Genomic DNA, 14494 nt, shown 5'->3' with positions numbered 1-14494 from the left:
CAAAGAGGCGTCAACTTGCTCTTTCAGCCGGCCCGAGAGGAGCGCCGCCGCACGCCTGCCGGGATTGGCTTCCTCCGCCGGCGCTCGGGGCCGGGAACGCGTGGGCGGCGGGGTGGAGCTCGACTTTCCGGGGTGAAGCGCACCCCAGCCCGCGCCGCTGAGGGGTCTGCCCGCCACCGTCGCTGAGTGATTGCATCTCGGAGGGCGGAAAACCACCTTTGCGTGCCATCCCGACTTCTGGACGCACTTGCCGTGACGCCTTAGCCCCGCGGAGGTGGAGGTGGAGGTGGAGGTTGGCGGGCTTTGAGGTAATCAGATCCTTGCTCAGAGCGCGGACAGCCTTCCTCAGCTCACTGCGTTTGGAGCATCTGGAGGCGGGGGTATAGGTCAAGGGAAAAGGTGGGATGTGCACCCGGCCTTGGTTCTGTTTCAGGGCCAGAGCCTGGCCATCAGTAGGTTCGCCTAGTCCTGACCCAGAGGCCCCCTTTTTCAGGCCTCCTCTGGGAAAGGATAACTTCCCAACCCCCAGTTCTCAGGACCTCATGGATTGCAGAGAGAACAAGAGAAGAGCGGAGAAGGTAGAGGCAGCTGAGCCTCGGAACAAACTCCCCAGCCCAGCATCCTTGCTGCCCACAGACCCAGCTCTCTACTCTGGGCCCTTCCCTTTCTATGGGCGCCCTTCCGAATTGGGCTGCTTTTCCCTGGATGCACAACGCCAGTACCATGGAGATGCTCAAGCCTTGCGCTACTACAGCCCACCCCCTACCAATGACCAAGGCCCCCACTTTGATCTCAGAGATGGTTACCCTGATCGATACCAGCCCAGGGATGAGGAGGTCCAAGAGGGACTGGACCACTTGCTGCGCTGGCTCCTGGATCACCGAGGCAAGCTGGAGGGGTGAGCAAAGTATAGCACACAGGTAGATCTAGACATCTGCACCTACCTTCTAAAATTAGGAAACCCAAAGCTGGAGTGAGTTTGGTCTTGAGAAGGAACCTAGGTTCTTCTTTGGGGAAATCGTCTGAGCTAATGCTTCTTACTCCTCTCTCTTAGGGGTCCAGGCTGGCTGGCAGGGGCCATAGTGACATGGCGGGGGCATCTGACCAAATTGCTGACGACACCGTATGAGCAGCAGGAGGGCTGGCAGCTGGCAGCCTCCCGCTTCCAGGGCACACTGTACCTGAGTGAGGTAGAGACACCAGCAGCTCGGGCCCAGAGGCTTGCCCGGCCACCCCTCCTCCGGGAGCTTATGTACATGGGGTACAAGTTTGAGCAGTACATGTGTGCAGGTGAGACTTGCCCCTGGTCTATCAGCCCCCTCCCCCTTCCCCGGAGATTGAAAGCCCCCACCCTTGTTGCTGCTTCTCTCCTTGTGCAGACAAACCTGGAAGCTCCCCGGACCCCTCTGGGGAGGTTAACACCAATGTGGCCTTCTGCTCTGTGCTACGCAGCCGCCTGGGAAACCATCGTCTACTCTTCTCAGGGGAGGTAGACTGCACGGACCCCCAGGCCCCATCCATACAGCCCCCTGCCTGCTATGTGGAGCTCAAGACCTCCAAGGAGATGCACAGGCCTGGCCACTGGAGGAGCTTCTACAGGTTCAGGATGGGGTTGGGTAGGGTGAGAGCCTAGAACGGATAGCTGGAAAAGGGACCTGGGGGAAGAAGCTGGAGGATGGAGGAAGGGTCCTACTGACCCCTTGCCTTTCCTGACAGACATAAGCTCCTAAAATGGTGGGCTCAGTCATTCCTTTTGGGGGTCCCAAACGTCGTTGCTGGCTTCCGTAACCCAGAGGGTTTCGTCTGTTCCCTCAAGACCTTTCCTACCATGGAGATGTTCGAATATGTCAGGGTAAGGCAGCGGTGTCGCAGCTCCCACCTGCATCCCCCACACCAGGACCACAGGTCCAGTGTTCCAGGCTGCAGTCCGCCTCCCCCCGCCCCCCTCACTGCCTGTCTTCTGCCTCCTCCTCGGTTCCCTCCAGAACGACCGTGATGGCTGGAATCCCTCCGTGTGCATGAACTTCTGTGCCGCCTTCCTTAGCTTTGCCCAGAACACCGTTGTCCAGGATGACCCCAGGTGAGGCATTTAGCTCTGCCCCTGCCCTCTGGGTCCCCAGAGCTCTCCTCCAGCCCTCAACTTGTGACTCCATGTGCCCCCTAGGCTTGTCCATCTCTTCTCCTGGGAGCCTGGCAGCCCAGTCACAGTGTCTAAACATCGAGATGCACCCTATGCCTTCCTGCCCACGTGGTATGTGGAAGCCATGACCCAGGACCTCCCATCAGCCCCCAAGACACCTTCCCCCAAAGACTGAGACTTCAAAGGGGCTGGTCCTATCTCCGTGTGCACAGATAAAAAGCATATTTCTAGGTGGTTCTTCTTGCTGTGTCTTTTGCCTGAGTCATCCCTGCCCAACACCTCAAGTACACGCAGGTGGCTTGCTGTTTTATTACTACATTGTTACACAGAATTCACTGAGTGTACAGGCTGGCCGCAAAGACAATGTCCCTCCGTAGCAAGGTAGCTGCCGTCTCCATCTTGGCACCTAGCACAGGCTCGCCTACGAGGCGGGCTGCCCCCCTCAGCGAGCGACACATCTCGGCCAGGCGCTGGATGCAGCGGACCACCAGGCCCTCAGGGGTCCCTGACAGCCCCGCCAGTTCAGAGAAGGGCTGTGGGGGAAGCAGGGTGAGGACTGAATGTGGTAGACCTGGGCAGCCTCTCCCCAACCAGCCGTCCACAAAACCCCAGTTACTCACCATGCCCCGGGCCCACTCGTACACAACCTCGACCAGCCCAAAATTCAGCTCCCCCACAAATTCCTCCACTGTCTGGTTCAGGCCACAGGCCACCTGGACCTCACCAATCCGCTTGGCCACAGCCCGGACACGTTCCACTCCCTGCAGATGGGGAAGGAGAGGCTCAGACCCTGCTTCCTTCTCCAGGAGTAAGGAGGCCCAGGTCAAGGAAGAAGGCATGCCAGCTCTTAGAGGCACTTAACAGGGCTGGAAGGGGTCACTTGGAGATGGGGACTGGGAATGCGAGAGCCAAGAGGGGGGAAGTGGGGTGGGTGTCCCATACCTGTTTGAGGGTGCTTGGGAGCTGCTCCCCGGGGTCCCCAGGGCTCTGGCAGACCAGGCCGGAGAGTAGGGCCGCAATCTCCTCTGGCCGCAGGGCACTCAGAGCGTTGTCGAACATGAGCTCAGTGAGGAGGAGCTCATGGCTGCTCATGGCACAAGCCACCCGCCCCGCCAGCTTCACAGTGCCTGCCTCGTCTACATAACCCAGGGTTCGGAGCACCTGAAGAAAGATGGTAGGTGTTGGGAGCCTGCTATCTTCTCCCTCACTAGCCCCCCGCCCCCCACGGCTGCCCCTCCCACCTCTGCTCGCTGGTGGTACTCTGGGAGCAGCAGCAGTGACTGATCCGACAGCAGGAAGCGTAGTCGCTCCATCTCCTTCTGTATCCGCATTCGCTCCTGCAGTTTCAGGTACTGCAGAGAGCCACCAGCAGAAGCGCATTAGCCTTCCCCGTGCCCCAAGGCAGGAGGGCACCAAGGACGAGGGCAGAGATGGGGCTGGCTGGTCTACAAGGGACCAGAAGGGAAACCCGCACCCCCGCACACACACACCTCTCAGCTTGGGAGCTGGCGTCCAGGACCCTACCTGGGCAGAGAAGCGGGGGCTGTGCACACACTGAGCCCCCCAGATCAGCTCCTCCAGCTTGCGGGCCCGGAGCCCCCCCTCTACCACTGACACATCCTTGAGCTGCAGGTCATTGACAGGGTCAAGGGTAGGGGGTCCCGCTGGATAGGCCTGAGCCAGACGCAGCAGTTCCTGCACAGCAGTGGTCACGGCTGCAATGGGAGGATCCTTCCTGAGGAAGGAGCAAAGTCTTGAAACCTAGGGCAGAGTCTTTTCTTCCACAGAAGCCCCCGACACCCCAGCCACACCTCCCCACACCCCACTACATGGTCCCTCCCCAGAAAAAGGATCCCTCCAGCATCTCTGACTTGAATTTTGGTTGCAGCCTCTTGCTGAAGTCCTCCAAGATCTTTTCCCCATTCACCCGGAGCACCTTGGTGGTGATGGCGGCCACATCTCCTGGCTGGAGCTTGGCCACTGTGTGGTCACAGGGCCCTGGGAAAGGGGAGAGCAGGGTCAAACGTTACCGTGGACCCAGGCATCTGGCCCGCACTGCTGTCAGGAACCTGGACATCTGCCCCATGTTCACCTTCAGGCAGGAACAGCTTGAATCCCACAAGATCATCGGGGTAGGGCACATCTGGGGTGGCTGGTGCCCTCTCCTGTGGGTCCTCACACACAGGCTTATCACACAAGACTAGGGTGGTAAATACCCTGTTGGTGGAGTTTGAGGAGACCTAGGGAAGGGGGGGAGGCCAGGCCAGGGCAATGTAAGGAGCAGACATCAAAGACAGAGTGCAGAGAGCAGATCCCCACCCTCAGGCAGGGATCACGGAGCAACTGTGGAGCCCACCAACATGGACTGGTAACCAAGTCAGTCAGAACAGTCTTCAGAAGGGGACAAGGAGGTAGGCACAAAGGGGTGACAACAGGAAAGGAGAGCAAGGGGGCATATGAGTACACCGTTGTGACTACAAATGCCCCCAGCCAAGTGGGGAAAATGGAGATAGGGCTGCCTCCTCCCTCCTCCCCCTCCCTCCTCCTCCCCGCTCCCTCCCTCTGGGGTCCAAGTTTCCATTGCCCTCACCTGCAGGATCACACCCAATGTGTTGTGATACTCCTGATTCTTCACAACCACTACCCTTCCCGCTGAGAGAGACTTGAGCCCATTCACAGACTCCATGATGCGTCGCTGAAGAGTGGGGACGCACACAAAGGGGAGAATGAAGGAAGCATCACAGGGACACAGAGACTAGGCTGGGATTAGGTTCAGGAGCACCCAGAGTGTCACATTCTCTTCCCCCCTTCCTCCATCACCCCCCCCAACACTCACCTGGATCAGGCTCCTGGTCTCTGTCAGTTCCTCCCCCCAGCTGTAATACTCAGGCAGGTCAACCAGTTGGCCAGTCGTGTCAGGTTCCTCCAAGGCCCCCAGTCTCTTGGTCAGTTCAGCTAAAGCCTGTTCATGGGCCTGGGCGGAAGTGGGGGGAGGTGTGAAAGGACAGTCTCCAAGCCCAGTGTGCCACCCTCCCCACCTGCACCCCCTGATCTCTAGATGTCCGCCCTTCCCAGCCTGGCTTCCCTTGTCCCAACAGCCTGCCCAGTATACTGGTCATCCCAAACTCCTCACCTTACTGTCCTTGCGGGATGGAAACTCGGAGAAGCTCCTCTTCATCATGTCCTCCACCCTAAGGGCATCCACCCGCAGCAGGTTCAGGATCATGGTGTACGTGAGTCGGAACTGGGACTGCAGCTGTGACGGCTTCCCCTGGGCCGGGTCAGAGAAGCCAGTGAGACTTGGGGGGGTCGGGCAGGGGGACCAGCTGCTCCCCAGCCAGCCCTCTGGGGACCAGTTCCACTCCTAGCAGATCTCATCCCCACTCTGCAACCATGGGACTCTAGACAAACTGCTTACTCGCCTTCTCTGCAAAATAAAGGGAAAAAACTAAAGAGACCCTCAAAGGTTCTACCTAGCTCTGTCTTCACAGTGACAAAAGACTAGAGATGACATTCAGTCTAATCCTCAGATATGCTCATTCTGACCTTGGTTTCTCCCAGGCAAAAGAAAAACGTACAGTTGACCCTTGAACACCATGGGTTTGAACTTCGTGGGTTCACTTACACATGGATTATATTCAATAAATATTGTATAGTCCCATAAGTATTTTCTCTTTCCTATAATTTCCTTCATAACATTTTCTCATCTCCAGCTTCATTGTGAGAACACAACATATAACACATACAACATACATATAGGTATGTTGATCAACATATAGGTGTTGATTGTCTGTTACCAGTAAAGCTTCGAGCCAACAGCATAGGCTATTAGTAGTTTTTCAGGAGTCAAAAGTTATACATGGATATCTGACTGTGCGGGAGGTCAGTGCCCCTAGCCCTACACTGTTCAAGGGTCAACTGTGGAAAGAAAGGAGAGGGGAAGAGGGTTGGAAGAGAGAATTCAGCAGGTGCCCAGAGCTGGGGCCCTCCCAGCTCAGCCTCATACCACCCTGGCTCACCATCATCATGCGGTGCAGGTCTGCCATCTCAGGCACACGGCCCTTGCAGAGCAGGATGACAGTGCCTGTGGGGTCCAGGCCCCTCCGGCCTGCCCGGCCTGCCATCTGCACGTACTCTCCAGGGAGCAGGTCCCGGAAGGTGGAGCCATCGTGCTTCCGCATGGAGTCAAACACCACCGTTCGGGCAGGCATGTTTACACCCATGGCAAAGGTCTCTGTGGCAAACAAGACCTGATGGGGGAAAAGAGTTCAACAAAGAGGTTCAACACTGACACCCAGCCCTGGTCAAGTGCACCCTACTTTGTAGCTGAGGCTAAGTAAGCACCAGGCATGGTCCCAGACGGTTAACTCACAGGATCTCACTTAACTTTCAGGGCAAATCTATAGCCCAAGCACTGTATTTTCCTCATTTTATCTATTTAACTGTCTACTTCTTTTTTTTTTTTTTAAGATTTTATTTATTTGACAGAGATAGCGCACGCACAAGCAGGGGGTGCAGCAGACAGGGGGAGAGGGAGAAGCAGACTTCCCGCAGAGCAGGGAGCCCGACGCGGGGCTCGATCCCAGGACCCTGGGATCATGACCTGAGCCGAAGGCAAACGCTTAACCGATTGAGCCACCCAGGCGCCCCTCTACTTCTTTTCTTATAACCCCCATAGCTCACTCCCATCCCCCGCACCATCAATCATCCCAGCGTAGAGTATCTTTTTGTGTGAATATATTCTTGCAGATTATATCTTGTTTTGAGTGCATGAATTTATAATCCACGTTAAAGGCAGTTATACCCTAATTCAAGAAGATATATGATAGGGCGCCTAGGTGGCTCAGTTGGTTAAGCGTCCGACTCGATTTTGGCTCAGGTCACGATCTCAGGGTTGTGAGATCAAGCCCTGAGTCAGCCCCGCGTTGGGCTCTGCGCTGGGCACGGAGCCTGCTTAAGATTCTCTCTCCCTCTGTCCCTCCCCCACAACTCTCTAAAAAATAAAAAATAAAAAAAAAAGATATATGCACTCCTATGTTTATTGTAGCACTATTTACAATAACCAAGATATGGACACAACCCAAGTGTCTATCAATACATGAATAGGTAAAGAAGATGTGGAGTGTGTATTGGACTATTAAAAAGGATGAGATCTTGCCATCTGTGACAATATGGGTGGACCCACAGCACAGTATGTATGCTAAGTGAAATAAGTCAGACTGAGGACAAATACCATATGATTTCACTCATGTGGAATCTAAAAAACAAAACAAATGAATAAAGAATCAAACCAGCAGAATCAGACCTATAAATACAGAGAACAGACAGTTGCCAGAGGGAAGGGGGTGGGGAGATGGACAAAATGGGTGAAGGGGAGTGGGAGATAGAGGCTTCCAGTCATGGAATGAAGAAGTCACAGGCACAGAAGGCACAGCATAAGGAATAGAGTCAATGACATTATAACAGCAACGTATGGTGAAGGACGGTAGTCACACTTGTGGTGAGCACGGCATACCATGTAAACTTACGCTCACTATATAATCAGAAAACGAATTACCACGCTGTACACCTGAAACTAATGAAACATTGTGTGTCAACTACACTCAAATAAAAAGTAGTAACAAAATAAAGGCAATCATGCATCTCACGTTTTCTTTTCTGCTTTCCGCCACAGTATTTTCAACACCCCTGACTGTTCCTGTGGTTATAACTAATCCATTGTTTCCCACTGCTGCAGAGCACTGTGCGGCGCATCCCAGACAGTTACCTACCCACTCTAACAGGGAGGGCACCTTGGTGTCACCAGCACCCAACCACAAGATTATAGCCAACAAAGAAGAGTGGACATTTTCACTCATAGACCAGGGTGGGAACTTCTTTGTACTATATACCCAAAAATGGAATTTAGGGTCAAAGAATATATTATATATTTTTTTGCCTCAAGAATGCCAGATGCACTCCAGACTGGCTACACCTACATGAGGGTTCCTATAATCCTATAGTCTCCAATGTCTGGCAACACGTGGCGTTAGCCAGTTTCCTAAACGTTGCCAATCTCGTAGCTATAAAGTCATTTCTTTTTTTTAAAGACTGTATTTATTTATTTGACAGAAAGAGACACAGCGAGAGAGAGAACACAAGCAGGGGGAGGAGTGGGAGAGGGAGAAGCAGGCTTCCCGCCGAGCAGGGAGCCCGATGCAGGGCTCAATCCCAGGACCCTGGGATCATGACCTGAACCGAAGGGAGACGCTTAACGACTGAGCCACCCAGGCGCCCCTGTAAAGTCATTTCTTGTTGAGTATTTTAATTTGCATTTTTCTGATGACTAATAACTTTTCAGACACTTGCTAGCTTTTTGGGTTTCTCTTCTGAATACTGCCATACCTATCTTGTGCCTCTCCATTTTAAGATGGGAAAGCTAAAGTTCAGGAAGGTTAAGGAATTTGCCTGAGGTCACACAGCGAGTAAGTAGTGGAGCTGGGATTCACATGCAGGCAATCTGGACCCAGAGCCCAAGTTCTTTTTTTTTTTTTTTTTTTTTAAAGATTTTATTTATTTATTTGACAGAGAGATAGAGAGAGAGAACAAGTAGGCAGAGAGGCAGGCAGAGGGAGAGGGAGAAGCAGGCTCCCCGCCAAGCAGGGAGCCCGATGCGGGGCTCGATCCCAGGACCCTGGGATCATGACCTGAGCCGAAGGCAGCCGCTTAACCAACTGAGCCACCCAGGTGCCCCAGAGCCCAAGTTCTTAACCACCGCGCTGTCTTGTCTAAAGCTCTGCCCCTCCACCCTCTGGGCAGCCCTGAAGGGAGCAGCGAGTGCTCTGAGGAGTCCCCCTTCTACCAGTGCGTGTACCTTGACCAGGCCTCGACTAAAGAGCATCTCCACGATCTCTTTAAGAATAGGCAGGATGCCACTGTGGTGCACACCCAGGCCACGGTGCAGAAGCTCGGACATGTGTAGGACCTGCAGGGAGCCGAGGCCCATGGTCAGGAATAAGGTGGTGGAGAATCCTCTCCCCACCAGTCTCCAAGACCCCCCATCCACACCTGGGGCAGCTGGCGGTCAGAGCCACGGAGGCGAGCAAGGCAGCGCTGTAGGAAGAGGTGAATCTCACTCTTCTCTGAACTTGTGGTGAGGTCAAGGGAGGTGAGGCCCGAGGCTTGCTCATCACAGCGACCCCGGGAGAAGGTGAACACCACCACGGGCAGCTGTGCACGGGTGCGGAGGGAGGCCAGGAGGGATAGGTACACACCGCGATCCTGGGGAAGGGGGCAGAAAGGGGCAAAGGTTGAGTCCCTGAACCAGTCACGGCCAAAGTGAGGGGAGGTGAAACATGTCAAGTTGGACAGTGTTCAAAGCTCAAGTCCAAACCTCTGGAGAACGCAGGAAGAATGGACAGAGTTGAAACAGGTGGTAGCAGGTACAAAGCCTGCCTGTTCTCACCTGTGCAGGCCCCCCCTGATGCGTGGGCTGTTTGGCCCCAAAGGTCTGGGCATGTTTGCTCATCCGCTCCTTCTTGGCCTCCACAGCTGCATAGTACCTGGGGCACAGGGAGGATCGGTGATCAGTCACACCCAGTGGACCCAGCGCTGACTCTGCCCCATCTCCAGCTTACCCCTTTGTGTGGAAGGCGCCTCGGGAGTCCAGCAACAGAAAGAGCTCCCCCTGGGTCTTGGGGCTGTTCCCCGTGAAGAGATAATGCTCCAAGGGAACAGGGCGCGCAACAGTGCTGATCACATAGATCTGGCGACGTTTGAGTCGCCTGAGTGGGGAGAAGACAGCAGATCAGGGGCGAGAGTGCAGGAAGAGACGCACATCCCCACCACACTGCCCCTCTGGCTTCACCCAGTCTTTTCTGGGAGCCAGACTGGAAGGCTGTCCCATTATCCCACCTCCCAATGCACAAAATGCTCTGGACCCAAGTGGGGTCATGCAGCCACTCGAGTCGGACATATGCCCTGACCACCCCTTCCTCCTGTCCACCCTCAAGACCTGACCACTCTCCTCACTGCGGAAGTCTTCACCCCCTCCCCCAACCAAGGAGTGTTGCAGCCCCGTCCACCCAAGCATCCCAGGGCACGCATCTCACCCGATCCAGTCGGCGAACTCGAGGGCGTTGGGGACAGTAGCACTCAGAAGGATGATGGAGACGTGGTCAGGGAGCATGATGAGCACCTCCTCCCACACAACCCCACGCTGGGCACAGAGAGAGAAGACCGGTCACAGGCAGCTCAGAGGGGGCTGCCCTTCTGCCCTTAGGGAAGCGCAAAGGGTTCCATTTGGGGGCAAAGAAAGCAGTAAGGTCCCCAAAGGTGTGTGATCTAGGCCCACAGGAGAGGACTGCTGGAGTTTGGGGCCCCCCACGCCTCCTACCTCAGCATCATTGATGTAGTGAACCTCATCAAAGATGACCCACTCCAGGTCCCGGATGACATCTGAGCCACTGTACAGCATGGAGCTGGGGAGGAGAGGCCAAAGGCTGACTCCCCAGCGGCTCCTGACTCCACCCTGTTCTCAGTCAACATGCTGTCCAGAGCAGCCTCACCTTCCTGACCAAAAATCCACCCGTCTTGAGTACCTATCTCTCACCGAAGGATCTCTGTGGTCATAATGAGACAGGAGGCCTCTGGGTGCAGCTGTACATCCCCAGTGAGCAATCCCACATCCCCGAATGTGTTTCGAAAGTCTCGGAACTTCTGGTTGCTCAGGGCCTTGATGGGCGACGTGTAAATGGTGCTGGGAAGAGGGCGTGGAATCAACCGGTCAGTCCCCCCACAGACTCCTGGGTGGCACCACCTCTTCCACCCTGAGCCCTCCCAGAGACATGCCAGAGCTCAGGAGCCCCCCTTCTTCCCCCAAACTGCCCTCACAGTCTCCTGCATGACACAACCCCACAGAAACTGTGTAGTCCGACCCCTTCCAAAGCTAACGCAGGTCTTCCAACCGCTCTCCCCACCGCACCTTCCTGCTTCGCTCCAGGCCCCGTCTCGGTTTCTCCCCAAACCTCTCATCTGAAGGATGAGGAAGAGGTGGAAAGGGATGACAAGCAGAAAGGGTGCAGGAGAACCCAGGACCAGCTGGTGGAAGGGGAGGCAGGGGAGGGGACCTGTACCGCGTCATGTGTTTCTGGGCAAGGGCAATGGCGTATTCAGCCACAACCGTCTTCCCCGCAGATGTATGAGCCGCAACGAAGACAGAATCGTGCCGCTCCAAGTGCAGGATGGCCTGCTTCTGGAACACATCTGGCTCAAATGCCCACTGCGGGAGAGCGAAACAGATGGCTGCTGGAGAAGGGAAAGGGGCCCTCCTGCCTCCAGCTCCTGGGGCACGCAAGGTGGCTGTGGCATGCCAGAGCAAGGCAAGGCCGGGACTGAGGCCCAAGAATGACCTGGAAGGCATCTGGCCTGGGTGGGGAGAGGAGATGAGGGGAACAGTGTGCAGGAGGTAGGGGAGTATGTGAGGACTGGGCCACCCTACCTGGAAGGCCAGCTGGGGAATGAGGCGGTAGAAATCACCAACAGGGGAGGTGACATCCACAGGAATCGCCCACTGCTCCTGAGGCAGGGGTTTGGGGGGCTCTGGAGGGGATACAGCTGTGGATGCTTCCTGCAAAAGCCATGGGTAGGGGTGCTAAAGATACAGTCAGAGAGCTCTCCATTACCACCCCTCTCAAAAGACGCTACAGTCTTCGTCTTAAACCTAACCAAGCAAGCCACCCCACCCCACCCCCAGCCCTCTAATAAGGCCCCTTCTTTCCTGCCTCAACTGCCCAGAACCACCAACCTTCAACACTAGGTCCTCCAAGCTGCTTGCTCGGGCCAGGGAAGCACTGCAAGGGGAGGTAGAAACAGTGTCCCCTCTGGGAATTCCTGGCTGTCCCACTGCCTCACTCTCATCCTCATCTCCCCCACCCAAATCCAGAGGCTCCAACAAACGACTGAGGCTCAGCAAGCTGGGAGCTGGAGCTGGGTGATCTGAGGAGCAAGGGAAAAAGGGAAACCTGGTCACGTCCATCTTTGTTCTACAGGAGAAGGGCACCACTTCTCTGCCCCATCTCAAAGCTAAAACTCACCCTTTGGTGCAAAGTCCACACCTTTCTTGAAGCCAGGTGGAACAGTAAGAAGATCTGAAGGACAAGGACGGATAGAATCAGCACTACTACACAATGTCACACAAGTCACATGTTACTCAAACCCACAGGATGCCATTCACAGCACAGACGTTGCAAATGGGGTACTTGTGACAACTTTCCAAGAGGTGACAGTAAAGATTGTTATGACAAGGATGCCTTTTCCTAATTGTCTCAAAGGCACAGAAGGGCTAGCAGCAGCCCAATGATAGGCTTGGGCCCCTGTGTGTCAGGACCCAGACTCACAGCCCTACTCCCAAGGGTCCATCCTGACACCACCTCACCTTGCTCAAAGTCTATCTCCTCCTCAGCCTCCTCCCGAGTGCTCAGATCTATTATGGTGGGCTCATCCATTCCACCTGGGGAGAGGGTGGACAAATAGGGACTCATGGGGTAGGGAGGTTATGGGATGGGTGGGGAACCCTTCCCTGAAAATGGAGGGCACCCTCTCCTACCATTCCATTTCCACAAAAGTCACCTGGCCAGAAAGGGTACTGTGTTGGATTCCCCCACAGGGACTGGGAGATGGGCCCTGGGGGCCGGCGAAGAGACAAGGAGGTGGTAGCCGATAGGTTTGTATTCTCCAGCAGGACCTGAGGCAAAAGACCACAGCCCCAGTGAGGCTGAGCTTTCCTCTGACCCTTTCCCAATTCTGCCCCTTGTGGCCTCTGACCTCTTTGTAGCCCAGAATCTGGCCTGTGGTTGGGTGTCTTTGGGCCTGAAGGTCGGAGGGCACTGGGGCCCCCTGTGTGCCCAGGAGAGACCAGGGATCCATTTTCCTCTGCCATTTTCTGCAGAAAAGGAAAATAATTTTCAGGTGTTCTTTCTCTCCTGTCCCAGTTCCCTTCAGGGGCCTATCTCCCTAGTCCAGACCCCTCACCGGGTGGAGTGCTCCACACCATGCAGAGGCAACCAGGCTGGAGATGACAAAAACAACTGCTCTGCTTCCTGCCGCAGATCTGGGGCACAGGGAGGGAGGCCGTGGGGAAGCTGGTAAAGGACAAGATGAGAGGCATTAGGTAAGGAAAGAGATAAGACACAGACAAAAAAAAAAAAAGTGATGGAATTTGTGTTCAGTCAGAAACAGTAGACATTTTAGACCGACTAAGGACAGCCAGGGCAGAAGCAATGTTTTCCAAAGATTGTCCTGTTTTCCAGTGCAAACTACCTGCTACTGATTTACCTGCAGCAGCGATTACTAATATGTTACAATGCAACATAAAATACAATAACTTCACAATCTCTGGGATTGGGCTTAGGATTTGCATTTTAAAAAATCCCCGCCACTGGGACGCCTGGGTGGCTCAGCTGGTTAAGCGACTGCCTTCGGTTCAGGTCATGATCCTGGAGTCCCAGGATCGAGCCCCACATCGGGCTCCCTGCTCAGCAGGGAGTCTGCTTCTCCCTCTGACCCTCCCCTCTCTCATGTTCTCTCATTCTCTCTCTCTCTCAAATAAATAAATAGAATCTTTTTAAAAATAAATAAATAAGTAAATGTAAAAAAAAAAAAAAAGTCCCCGCCACTAATTACAAGGTACACTTAAATTTGAGAATCACTAGTTTTAGGAAAAGGGGGCCCCAAACTAAGGATGAGTCAGGGCCTCAAAGGCTAGCCGTCAACAAGCGCCTTGGTGCTTGGAGACCCAAGGTAACTCCAAAGAGAAAAGACACATTAGAAAGAGTAATTCTCAGCGCTCAGGTATCCCCAGCACTCCCTGCTCTGTCTTCACATGAGCTCTGACCCACAGCCGGTCCACTGGGCTGGGGTCTGTCCAGCACAAGGCAGGCCCAGATGACAGGAGTCCAGAGACAGAAGAATGAGGTTACGCTAGGGTCCAACAGTAAGGAGAGTGGTGGAGGGGGTTTGAAGTTCAATGTTAGGGTCAAAAGTCACTCACGGTGCTCTCTGGAGCCCCAGGCACATTCAGCAGCTCCCAGCGCCCTGTGCATCCCAGCTCCACCGGCCGAAGGGGCAGATCCAGGGGATCTGGAGGAGGCAGCACTACAGGGGGAAGGTCAGAGGTCAGAGGTTAAGGGTCACCCCCGGACTACTCCTTCGTTCCACCCCCTCCCCCTCACCGAGTCGCTCGGTCTCCACCATCTTGGAGCCACCGCGGCGGCCGGGCAGACCGGAAGTGCGGCGAGAAGCCGTGGAGTGAGCCCCGCCCCGGAGCGGGCGGAAGTGGAGGCGACTTCCGTCACACACCCCCGCCGGGGACCAAGA

General features: G+C 55.1%; 2 protein-coding genes across 4 annotated transcripts; one reads left to right on the top strand and one right to left on the bottom strand.

The window, feature by feature from the left end:
• The first annotated feature begins 41 nt into the window (after positions 1-41).
• DXO (decapping exoribonuclease) lies at positions 42-2377 on the top strand. 3 transcript variants are annotated; one of them, XM_045866614.3, is made up of 7 exons: positions 170-308; positions 494-898; positions 1055-1290; positions 1380-1599; positions 1717-1852; positions 1986-2080; positions 2165-2377. In XM_045866614.3, the coding sequence occupies exons 2-7, from the start codon at positions 543-545 to the stop codon at positions 2313-2315; spliced, it is 1194 nt and encodes a 397-aa protein (XP_045722570.1). In that variant the 5' UTR covers positions 170-308; positions 494-542; the 3' UTR covers positions 2316-2377. The 3 variants fall into 3 exon arrangements, with proteins under 3 accessions (XP_045722571.1, XP_045722570.1, XP_064453488.1); XM_045866615.3 differs by lacking the exon at positions 494-898 and having other exon boundaries at positions 42-308; XM_064597418.1 differs by lacking the exon at positions 170-308 and having other exon boundaries at positions 722-920.
• Positions 2378-2434: 57 nt separating this feature from the next.
• SKIC2 (SKI2 subunit of superkiller complex) lies at positions 2435-14485 on the bottom strand. The gene is made up of 28 exons (XM_045866613.3): positions 14350-14485; positions 14169-14272; positions 13151-13260; positions 12944-13061; positions 12749-12863; positions 12555-12629; positions 12214-12267; positions 11925-12115; positions 11619-11747; positions 11254-11399; positions 10731-10877; positions 10515-10599; positions 10231-10337; positions 9757-9903; positions 9585-9681; positions 9188-9400; positions 8994-9104; positions 6160-6390; positions 5274-5411; positions 4977-5114; positions 4731-4835; positions 4233-4380; positions 4012-4138; positions 3665-3875; positions 3382-3492; positions 3083-3301; positions 2761-2901; positions 2435-2673 (listed from the first exon to the last, which is right to left on the bottom strand). The coding sequence occupies exons 1-28, from the start codon at positions 14369-14371 to the stop codon at positions 2473-2475; spliced, it is 3741 nt and encodes a 1246-aa protein (XP_045722569.2). The 5' UTR covers positions 14372-14485; the 3' UTR covers positions 2435-2472.
• Positions 14486-14494: the final 9 nt, after the last annotated feature.

The sequence above is a fragment of the Mirounga angustirostris genome, unplaced genomic scaffold (assembly GCF_029215605.1).
Source record: "Mirounga angustirostris isolate CCGP_5_RB_7025 unplaced genomic scaffold, mMirAng1.0.hap1 SCAF_8, whole genome shotgun sequence".
Taxonomy (NCBI): domain Eukaryota; kingdom Metazoa; phylum Chordata; class Mammalia; order Carnivora; family Phocidae; genus Mirounga; species Mirounga angustirostris.
This window is presented reverse-complemented; position numbering and strand designations above follow the sequence as displayed.